Source organism: Gymnoscopelus braueri (assembly GCF_963280865.1).
Source record: "Gymnoscopelus braueri genome assembly, chromosome: 1".
Lineage (NCBI taxonomy): Eukaryota > Metazoa > Chordata > Actinopteri > Myctophiformes > Myctophidae > Gymnoscopelus > Gymnoscopelus braueri.
In genome coordinates this window covers 23,923,973-23,935,402 of record NC_137603.1, presented here as the reverse complement: position 1 = coordinate 23,935,402, position 11,430 = coordinate 23,923,973, and the positions used below count along the sequence as shown (strand labels likewise).

Below are 11,430 nucleotides of genomic sequence, written 5' to 3'. Positions count from 1 at the left end.
TGGAGGCACAAGCCACTGGGGGGCGGTGTTCTACCACTTGTTAGGACGCATTGAAGTGTGGGCAGAGCCATCTTTGCTGCAATGAATGCATTTGCTGGGTGATATAATTGAAGTTAACGTTTTCGGCAGTTTGGAGTCGACGTTCATCACCCATCCGTCATCCAGCACCCTTTGAAAGGATGCATACATTCAAGTTTAAGACATAAATACATAATAAAACCCAAAACTGCCCCGGAAGTGCTTTCGTGCCACGTCAGTTTATTCTAAACTGGTGCCAATTCACTTTCACGTTTCGCACATCCAGTCTAGAACGGATACGGAAACAACCCCACTTCTATGCATGTAAATGTGAGTCAACATGGCCGGATACAGTAGGGCGGGCTTTAGACCGGATGTGGGTACTGAACAGTAAATAGTTACTTTCCCACAGGGGTAGTAACTAACACCGGATTTATACTTCGTCGTATGACGGAGGCCGCGCGCTGAAAATAGCTTGATCTACAAGCTCACAAGGCGTCGCGGACTTGACGCCTTGTGAGCTTGTAGATCAGCTATCTTTCAGCGCGCGGCCTCCAGTCGTACGACGTAGTATAAACAATGACACATATAATAACGGTGACGTGTATCCAGATGTCATCCTAGAAACATCACGCAGGAGATAAAGTTGAAGTTGTTTGTTTTTTATTTATTTATTTGTTTGTTTGTTTATTTGCATCATCATGCGTGTCACGGTCGTGCTGTGTTGTTTGATCGCGTGCGCGTGGTGCACGGAGCTGACGTTTGAGTTGAACGACAACGACAAGCAGTGTTTCTACGAGGAGATGGACAGCCAAGTCAAGTTTGACATCGACTTTCAAGTAAACTTCTAAAACATCTAGGCTGCTTCATAAAAAAAAGTAGCAACACTGAAATGTAGAAATACTCTGTTACGAGTAGAAGTCCAGAATTCAAAAATGTAGTATTGGTATCAAAATGTACTTAAAGTACCAAAAGTAGAAAGTGCTCCATTATGCAGAATGTCCCATTTCACATGTTTTCAAATGTTTAAAATGTATATAAATCTTTTGAAAATAGCGTTTTATTTTCAGATGGCCAAAATGTGGTGAAGTGGGTATAATGTATCTTTTGTAATAATAATCAAAATCTACAAAGTAACTACTAAAGTTTTCAAATTGTATTGGAGTAAAAGTACAACATTTTCCTCTGAGATGTAGTGGAGTAGATCAAAGTAAAAGTACTGAAAATTGGAAATACTTCAGTAAAGTAAAATATACCATACCTCATAATTGTACGTATTAAGTACAGTACTTGAGTATGTACTTAGTTACTTTACACCGCTGGAATACAAAAGACAAAATATATTTACAATACTACCAAAATATATTTACAATACTACCAAGGTAAAAGTAGACTAGCCTAACTCATTATGCAGAATGACCCATTTCACAATCACACACTGGTTTATAATTATTAAATGCATTAAGTGTTCATCGCTTTAATCATTCAATTAAAATCTTTACCAGTTACAATTAAGTTTAATGTTTTGCTGGTGACTATTTTAATTATGTGCTGCTTCAGCTTAACCTAGTTATATAAATAATAGATAAAAGTAGGCTACCTCAGAACTGTACAAACAGTGCTTGAGTAAAATGTACTTTATATTACTTTCCCTCCACTGTTAAGTTATATTAATAACATACTGTAAAATGTGTTAATTTAATCCTCTCCTGAGTGTATAGGCTACATCAGGGGTCTTCAACGTTTTCAGGCCAAGGACCCCTTAGCTGAGAGAGAGATGAAGCAGGGACCCCCACTGCATATTGTATAACATTATGTTGCAAATTAAAAAAATCATAGATTTCTTAGACGGCTTCATAGACTTGTTTGACAGCAGTGTATTGGATTAATGTGTATTTTCAGACATTTAACCACTTGAACCGTCAATACTTAGTCTGCTCCTTTTTCCCCCTCTACACCAAACCTCTTTCCCAAAAATAGCTGATCTACAAGCTCACAACGCCTCGCAGTGCAAGGCGTTGTGAGCTTGTAGATCTGCTATGCTTGGCTAATGTTCCACACAGAATAGGTATGCTAGGGTTGAAGTGGTTAATGTAAAAAACATGATCCTATCACACAAGCATTTGGCGGCCCCCCCTGTAGTAACTCTGAGGACCCCCTAGGGGTCCCGGACCCCCTGTTGAAGGCCCCTGGGCTACATGATAAAATGTAAGGCTTGTTAAATAGCAGATCTACAAGCTCACAACGCGTAGCAAAGCGACGCGTTGTGAGCTTGTAGATCGGCTATTTTCAAACATTGTAGTACTTTTACTTTTGGTACTTTAAGTACATTTTTATACCAATACTTTTGTACTTTTTCTCAAGTACATTTAGAATTCCGGACCTTTACTTGTAACAGAGTACTTCTACATTGCAGTATTGATACTTTTACTCAAGTAAAACATTTGAGTACTTTTTCCACCACTGCTCTTATAGAGTATCATTGCTATGGACTCTATATAGCAATGATAGTCTATGAGTATGCTCTTATAGAGTGTAGTTTTCAGGAAAGGGAAGAAGAATATAGAGAAGAAATAACAGGGAAAACGGGTCAGATATTCAAATATCAGTAGAGTGAAATGTCCGTCTCTGACTTTGTGTTGTCAGGTCATTGCCGGGGGCAACTACGACGTGGACTGTTTTGTGACGGACCCTCTGAACAACGCTCTCTACCAGGAGAGAAAGAAACAGTACGACAGCTTCAGCCACACCACCACCATGAAGGGAGTCTACAAGGTCTGCTTCAGCAACGAGTTCTCCACCTTTTCACATAAAACCGTCTACCTGGACTTCAGAGCCGGGGACGAGAGACCCCTCCTCCCCGACCTGAACCGAGCAACGGCACTCACCCAGGTAATAATGATATGGCCCATTTTTACCAGAGCTGGACCTCGTGTCACCAGGCTTTAAGTTTCCACACGGCGAAAAGCCTGGTTTTTATTCCGAAATGACTAGTGTGATCCAGTCACAAATTCTCCAGCTAATATCCGTATGGATTTGTGTGATGCAATGTTATTGTTCCTCCTGCTGATCTCAATCAAGAGTCATAGTTGTGGTCTATACTGGCCAGTTGATTGGCCAGTTGATTGGTCAACTTGTTAAAAAGGCCTTTTTTTTTAACACATAAGGGTCCATTTGTACACTCTCAGAGTTACAGACCCGTAAGAGTCCATTTGGACCCCTGGTGGTCTGTGGACCCGTCGTTGAGAACCATGAACTATATAATGCTGTCATTTTCCATATATATATTGAAGACACTTTATAAATATAGTATAGTATAGTATAAGTGTCTCTGCTATAGTATATACTTGTGTTTTTCTACAGCTACATGGCTATTCCTGATTGCACATTTATATGCCTCACGCGCATATATATATATATATATATGTATATATATATATATATATAGGCATATGTATATAGGCATATACATATATATACCATTTTCTACCTGCCCTTATCATGCTATGTGGATACTGCTGTAGACTTCTTCTTTTTATTATTCTTATCTCAGTTTTTCTTTTTTATTATTGCTATTGTAGTTGTTATTGTAGCACAGTACTACTTTGTTGACCGCACACAATTGCGTTTGGCTTCTTGTACTTGTATGAGTAGTAGTGACAAATAAAGCTTTCTTGATTCTTATTGATTCTTGATGAACATGAAATTGTGGTGATACCCACCCCTACCACTGGAGGTCACCATACCACCACAAGCTGGTGGTAGCAAGGATTACTTCCATTTAGGGTTAAGAGTTTCCTCTCAACAAAAACGTTATTAATAACTTAAGTCCTATGTGGTCAGACAACGTGTCACACTATTATCACTGGCTTCCCTGTTTTGTACATATTATTATGATTATTATTGGTTATTAACGAGTCTGAATGAAGCTTCTAGGTGAAAGTATGTTGTAGCTAGAGCAGGGGTTCTCAAACTTTTTGGGCCCAGGTACCCCTTGGAGGGGAGACATTTTTCCACGTACCCCCTCATCCTCGCAGCACTGATAAGCATATACTTACAACCACATGTGTACATTTAGATGCCATTGGAACTATTTGTATTAAAAAAACGTTTCAATCAAAATCATTCAGACCCATGACCCATAGTTATAAACAGAAACCACTACTACTATATGAATCATGTGCCAATAGTCATTTTATTCAAATTACTTTTGTGAAAAAAAAAAACAGCACACTGTTCAAGTAACTGATAAATAAATATCTAATACATCTAATATGTATACAGTGATGTTGTTAGGTTTTCAATTAAATTAGTCCCGGGACTCACTGGTGGTCACTTGAATGAGTCCCACTAATCTTAGATTAGATGTTGGCCTATTTGACAGTGCAAAAGCATGATTGCCTCTGATGCCTATAACATTAACGAGTGTCAACGAGCGTCAGCTGGAAACAGACACACCTGCCCTCTGCAGTGCTCTAATTTGAAATTTATTTTCAGTCATTTCTCTGCAAAAGCCCTTGAATATGATTAAGGATTACTGTGATTATGGTAAACTCGCATTTCATATCGCACACACCATACAGTTAGAACTTGTGCAACTTTCACTAGCCCCCCCCCATAAAAATAATCCAAAAAAAATTTTAATCAACAAATAATTTTAATCAAAAAATATTATATATATTTTTTTAATCTGTGAATTATTTTGCGGACCCCCTGGCTATGCGGGGGTCCGCGGACCCCACTTTGAGAACCATGGAGCTAGAGCATGCCAACGTTTTGAGGAGAGAAACATGAAGAATAATTATTACATAACATAATTACATAACTGGGTCGACTGAAGAGATCGAGCCCAATTCAACATGAGTGTGCTCAACAGCAAGTCCACAGATTAAATCAAATCAAATTTATTTGTAAAGCACTATTAAAACAAATGTCATTGACCCAAGTGCTGCACAGATTTCAACAATGAAACATACAATTCAGAGGCTCAAATAATGCGACAGCAAAGGTGTGTTCACTGTTCACCCCTGAGCCTCATTTAGGGTTTTGTGGACTATATAAGAAATAAAGAAATGTATCATACAAAAAAACCCGCTTCTTGAATGTTCGATTGACCTACATGAGCCAGACTAAGTCAGTTAATTTTCTAAATATTGGTTTTGATAACCCAGAGTTGCCCAGTCCTACTTGAGCCTTGATAGAAGATTCTATGGAGGGAGCAGACCATAGACATATAAAGGTAGACGCCTCATTCGGCTCTGAAGCGTCTGTATCTCGGGCGCGCTTCCTGCTTCTGCAGGGCTGCCGTGTGCGTCACACACGCGGAAGTTCGGTAGGCCAATCAGAGGCAGGTGGGGGCGGGTCATTTTGTAACCCAGCTTTTAACCCTTTAAGAGGCAGCAGCTGTGCGCAGCATCTAGTTAGTTGGAACTTGGCAAACTCCACACTCTATTTGTGAAATTCAAATAAGACATGGTCGCTTCGTGTGGAAAATGATTAGCCCGTATACAAGCGTCACGTGAACCATGGCTAGAAAATGATATGCTTCTGGTATTATTTTATCTTTATTGCCATTATGATATTCTGCTCTGTGACTTTGGAATGATATTCTTTTGGCTGTCTTGGAGTATTTGTGTTATATGTTATACTTTCAGTGCCATTAAAATATGGAACACAGACTTTTCATTTATAGTTGCTGTTTTTGGAAGAGAAAATTCTCAAATGAACAATTATTTCAGTCTTTCAAAGTTGATAGCTCTGTTCTGACCTGAATAGCTAACATGAAGGATGTTAGATAAAGGCAATTCTGCAATGTGGCCAGCATATTTCATGTAGTCTGTCAGTGAATGGAGACAAAAATATTTTGTGACTATTACTGTTACTTGAAAGTATTTTGGTATGAAAATATGCAATTTAGATGTAACCAAATATAGGCCTACGCCTACTGGATCCATAACTCCATGTCTCGCATTTGTGACAAACTTTACCGCTTGAAAATAGGTTGAAAATTCAGGGAGTTGTGATGATTTTAATTGTGGAGAGACCGTCTGCTTCAATGGACGTAAATGCATTAGAACAGTGGTTTTCAACCTTTTTCATATCAAGGTGACAAGGTCCATTATTTATTCAGCATTTGAGTCACGGACCACCGTTTGATAAGCTTTAGCCTCTCACACCCAAAACTTAGAATGTTATCATTCGATTAGATGTTGTCAAAATAACAATTATTTACGTTCTCTAATTGTGTACTTGTTTAGTAAGTAATGTAGATGTTTAACAATTTGACTCTTCTTGACAGTGTGAAATGTTATACTCAAGATTTAAAGATCTATATAAGGGTCCATTTGGTTATCAACTCTCCATCATTTAGCTGGGTACCACCTGGAACCCCCTCAAGGACCACTGGTGGTTCCCGGACCACTGGTTGAGAACCATTGCATGACAAGTCCCGGAAAAGACGCACTGTGATTGGCCAGTAGTCAACGCGCTGTGAGCGCTGTGATTGGCCAGTAGTCACTTTGAGTGGCAGGTGCAGCCGTGCAGGGCGGAAGAGCCGTGTGTATTGCGATACAAGTCGCCCCAATGAACTGCAGAGGCCAATGAGGTATCTAGGTTTCTAATATCTATGGAGCAGACAGCCTGGGAGGGGAATAATGTGACAGCAGAGGTGTGGTCACCCCTGAGCCTGAGTGTAGCTTTGGGGACAGTTGGTAGCTCCAAGTCACCTGACCTGAGGTACCTGGATGTAGTGGGCAAGTAGGGCTGGGCAATTAATAAAAAATATATCAAAACTGACATTTAGAAGAGATAACCGACCTACTCTTGTTCATGCATTGTAGGTTAATTGAATTATCGAGAAGTAGTTTTTTAAATATAATTATATTTATTTTTATTTATTTTAACTATCAAATAGTAATCTTTTAACTATCAATTAGATTCTTTTTCTTATTTTTGACTAAATTAATTAGTCTGGGTCATGACCACTTAAGTCCACTTAAACCTGAATTATACTTTGTTGTACAATGGCTTGATCGTGATATTTATTTGACGTCATATCGCCCAGCCCTGTATGAAAGGTCAAAAGGTCAGCAATATAGGAGGGGGCCAGCCCATTTAGGGCTTTTTGTATGAACAGGAGAATGTTCAAATTGATTCTAAATCATTCTGGCAGCCAGTGGCGAGACACCAGGATAGGGGTAATTTGGATGCTTTTTTTTTTTACAAACCTCAAAACTTTAAACCCATGCTTCTCCCTCTTTCAGATGGAGTCGTCGTGCCTCTCCATCCACGAGATCCTGAAGGTGGTGGCAGACTCCCAGACGTGGTACCGGCTGAGGGAAGCCCACGACCGCATCCGGGCGGAGGACCTCCATGACCACGTGGCGTACTGGTCCATCGGCGAGACCATCCTGCTGTTCGTCGTCAGTATCGGACAGGTCCTGATGCTGCGGAGCTTCTTCACCGACCAGAAAGGCACCGTTCCGGTCAGCACATAGTCAGAGTGGGCCCATGTTATTTTCAACACACTGGCGAGTGTAAATGGAGACGGCACACATCCTGTGTTTACACAATCACATCCAGATTAATACTTGGTTGTGTACCGTGAATAGCCGATGTACGAGCTCAAAACGCGTCATGCTGCGACATGTTTTGAGGTTTTAGATCAGCTATTTTTGACGCACTTACTACAACAGCGTGCAACAAAGTATAAATCAAGCCTTACTTTTCAGCACCAATTGTCCCAAATAGGTTTAAAGGGGAATTTAAACTCTGATTTAATTTCCAGTTCAGGTTCAAAACTACAACATATTAAAACACAGCAGGCTAGAAAGCAACACAGCTACCGCTAATCAAATTGATAATGATGCGTGTGTTACATTTAGGTGTGTCCATGCCATTAGTATTCCAATGTGCAAGCATAGACAGTATTGATCAGTGTTGTCAATGCACATTGACACACCTAAATCAAACACACCCATTATTCATTTGATTAGCTACAGCTGTGTTGCTTCCATCACTGTGTACTATAAGGACAGTTTTATCCAGCCCACCATGTTTTACCCTGCTTTGTTTTCAACCTGAACTGGAAAACTAAATGCAAAATCAGCCTAAGGTTTCATCCACCTCTAACGGCCAAATTATGCTTTACAACAAGTTTATTAAGGTGTCTATATCCATACATTTTTCCAGAGTTATACGACACATTTTTGTCATTTTGACAAAATATACTAAAATGAATGTTACACACTACACAGTATGACTTTAGCATACTCTGCCATACACTTTGATTAAAACAACCTTTTATTCTTTACAATAAGTCCCGGATTGTATCTTTAAACACGTGCTGTAATTGTAAAGTCACGCCAAATGTTTTCCCACTCTGCTACACTCATGGATGTGCTGTAGATTAGACGGTTGTCTCCCTACCCCACAGAGATAGAATATATATTTATGACAAATACTTGAGAAAAGCCTTTTCAATCGACACATCTGTCTGGTCACAAACCAGGCTTTTCCTTTTGTAATTGTTTTCTTGCTGATTTCTCGTCTCGGAGGTCAAGTTGCTGAAGTCCGTTCCGCAGTGGTTCTCAACCTGTGGGCCGAGGACCGGGAGGGTAAAGCAAGTGGGCCCCCAAATAATTGGCAAAACATAACGGCATTAAAAAGTGATAAGAGCTTAAAGTATACTATGTTGGTTCCATTGATCCAAGGTGGAACCCAATCAATTGATTGATCATTAAAAACATGCTCTGAAAGTGCTCTGAAAGTGCTTTCAATAGTGGGCCTTGATCCAGAAAAGGTTGGGAACCACTGAAGAAGTAGTGGCATTAGAATCATTACAGTGAAAGTGGCACATGAGTAGCAACCAAAAGGCCAAGTTTTATTCATCTTTTTTATATTGTATTTAAAGTTTGTTACTGCTATTCTGTGTGAAATATACTCAAGTCTATGGAGCATTGTGCTACGTGTGCAACGGTTAATCGGTATGATTGGTTGAATCGGAAAAATTATTATTGATTTGAATAAAAATGATCGATTTGCTAAAATAGCGGATCTACAAGCTCACGACGATGCAACGCGTTGTGAGCTTGTAGTTCAGCTAATTTCACTATTTTGCATGACACCATTGTACGACAAAGTATAATCAGACTAATAGATGAAGTTGATAATAAAAAATCTATTCCGATTATTTCATGTTGAGATAAAAAAAAAATAATGGATTGAAACATTCATGGATAAAAGAAGATATTTGCAGGCCTACTCCCACGCATGCTCTAGCCCTCGCTCACACATGAATTGATAGGATTATTTCTTACTTTTTCTGCATTCCAAAATGTAAGTTGAATGTTTACTGCTCTTGCTGTCCTGTTACATGTCAACACGGTCTGGTTGTTGATCAGTTTGTTTACCTGTACATGTAATGATAATGTAATGTAATGTAATGATAATGTCCATGTAATGTAATAGTATGTCCATGATGTTTCATAAAGGGAAGTGTTGGATGGCGTCTCTGTCTTGAATAGTTTGTCATTACATTGACCAGTGTGTGGGTCTCATCTCATGCTTCATAGTTAGTTTTCCTTTTTGTTTTTGCCTTCTGAATTTACACGACTGCTGACCAGTGGTGGAAAGTAACTTGGTACATATATCCAAGTATTCTGCTTGAGTACAAATGTATGACTTTACTTGAGTATTACATTTTTTTGATACAATTATTTGACAGCTTTAATTACTTTGCAGATATAGCTTATTAATACAAAACATTAGATGATGAATTATGTATTATTATAGGTTAATCTGCCCAGCAGCACAAGCTGCAAAATGTAAGTGATGAACACATTAATGCATTACTAATTACATTCCAATAATATGACTGTGAAATGAATCATTCTGCATAATAATGAATACTTTCACATTTCATTTGATGCCAATATATTATTAGATTACACAAGTAACATTTTGAATACTATTATTACTTGTGTGACAGTGTATTTTGTATTACTGGTACTTTTACATACAGGTGCTGTAAAAAAGGGTTAAGAGTTTAAGTGTTAAATAGCTTTATATTCCGATGATAATCATTGCTATAGATTGTTCAGGAACAGGTGTCCCTCCAGAAAATACATTTTCAGGTTGTTGAAATGAAATTGGTTAATATTTCATCCAACCAGAGAAAACTCATACAGGATACATGCAGGATAAACAAGTTCAATTACTTTCTGCTACTTTTTGCCACATGTCTAACCTCATGTATAGCCTACAGCAGTGTATATCAACCCTGGCAAACGTCCCAATTTTGGGCCGGGGCTACTGCTGAGGTGTGCCGCGCCGTTTGAAGGAGGTTTGAAAAAGAATCTTTTTTTTTTTTTACAATAATAATAATGAGGCACGCAAACAGCCCCGAGGTGAAAAGGGTGACAACATGCTGTTTTTTTTCGGGTCAGGTGTCACACTATTGCCCTATTTGGATTCAAAACGGCTAGTGGAAGCTGAAAAGCTACAAGTTTGCATGTCTGAATAATGCAAAAACAGAAATATTTGTTTGCATTTGCTTTTTTTCTCCCCCATATATTTTCATTTTAAAAAAGTGCGTATCGTATCGAAATCGTATCGAAGTTGTGTGCCCAATATCGTATCGTATCGTTTCGTGAAATGTGAAAATCGGCACACCATAGTGTGTATAGATATACCGTATATATATATATAATTATATATACCGTATATCTAGGTGTGCCCTGGGATTTTTTGGCTATGCCAGGTGTGCCTTGGCACAAAAAAGGTTGATAGACACTGGCCTACAGTAGGCCTACATAGCCTACCTGCTGCTATGTGGACCTATCATGCATTGCCGCGTTTTGCACCTTATGTAACCCCCATACATATACATATCTGCTGTTTTTTATACTTTGTCCTGCAGGTCTATATATATGTAAATATCTTTGTTGTTTCTTTTTCTGGTTTTTTTCTCCTTGCTCTCACTCTCTCTGCACCCCCCCCCCCCTTTCTTTCTTTCCCGAAACTGATTAGATCGAGCTTCCACAAAAATGAATTTCACTCACTACTTTACACCTGTAAACTGTGATGTGACAATAAAACTGATTGTGATTCTGAAGTGATGAAACACAAAAATTGAACAGACAAAATTGGAACTGGAACACTTCAAATCAAACTGACTCTGAGGCTAATAAGTTGCTTCTCTCTCCTGATTGGATTAAATTAACCCAACTGAAAATACATTTTCTAGAGCTGGAGAGACAGGTTACTGAACAAACACTATAGCATAGGTACAGTAATAGCAACGATTCTACTCACCGAAAAGGCTATAGGTTTAACTTAAAGGAGTAGTTCACCCAAAAAATTACTTATTTTCTAGCAATTACACACCCCATGAAGCCTTGAATTCATGGAGAT

At 38.8% G+C, this 11,430-nt stretch overlaps 1 protein-coding gene across 2 annotated transcripts; it reads left to right on the top strand.

The window, feature by feature from the left end:
• The first annotated feature begins 590 nt into the window (after nt 1-590).
• On the top strand, nt 591-9,526 carry tmed3 (transmembrane p24 trafficking protein 3). Of its 2 annotated transcripts, XR_013933648.1 has the most exons (4): nt 591-857; nt 2,665-2,910; nt 7,281-8,020; nt 8,126-9,526. XR_013933648.1 is itself a non-coding variant. In XM_080436299.1 (3 exons), the coding sequence occupies exons 1-3, from the start codon at nt 720-722 to the stop codon at nt 7,512-7,514; spliced, it is 618 nt and encodes a 205-aa protein (XP_080292425.1). In that variant the 5' UTR covers nt 591-719; the 3' UTR covers nt 7,515-9,526. The 2 variants fall into 2 exon arrangements, 1 of the variants encoding a protein (XP_080292425.1); XM_080436299.1 differs by having other exon boundaries at nt 7,281-9,526.
• The last annotated feature ends 1,904 nt before the right edge of the window (nt 9,527-11,430 follow it).

Excerpts from the sequence above, each read along its gene's own strand:
- tmed3 (XM_080436299.1), top strand. The coding sequence starts at position 720 with ATGCGTGTCACGGTCGTGCTGTGTTGTTTGATCGCGTGCGCGTGGTGC. Across the intron at positions 858-2,664 it reads AGTTTGACATCGACTTTCAA|GTCATTGCCGGGGGCAACTA; the intron begins GTAAACTTCTAA and ends TTGTGTTGTCAG. Across the intron at positions 2,911-7,280 it reads GAGCAACGGCACTCACCCAG|ATGGAGTCGTCGTGCCTCTC; the intron begins GTAATAATGATA and ends TCCCTCTTTCAG.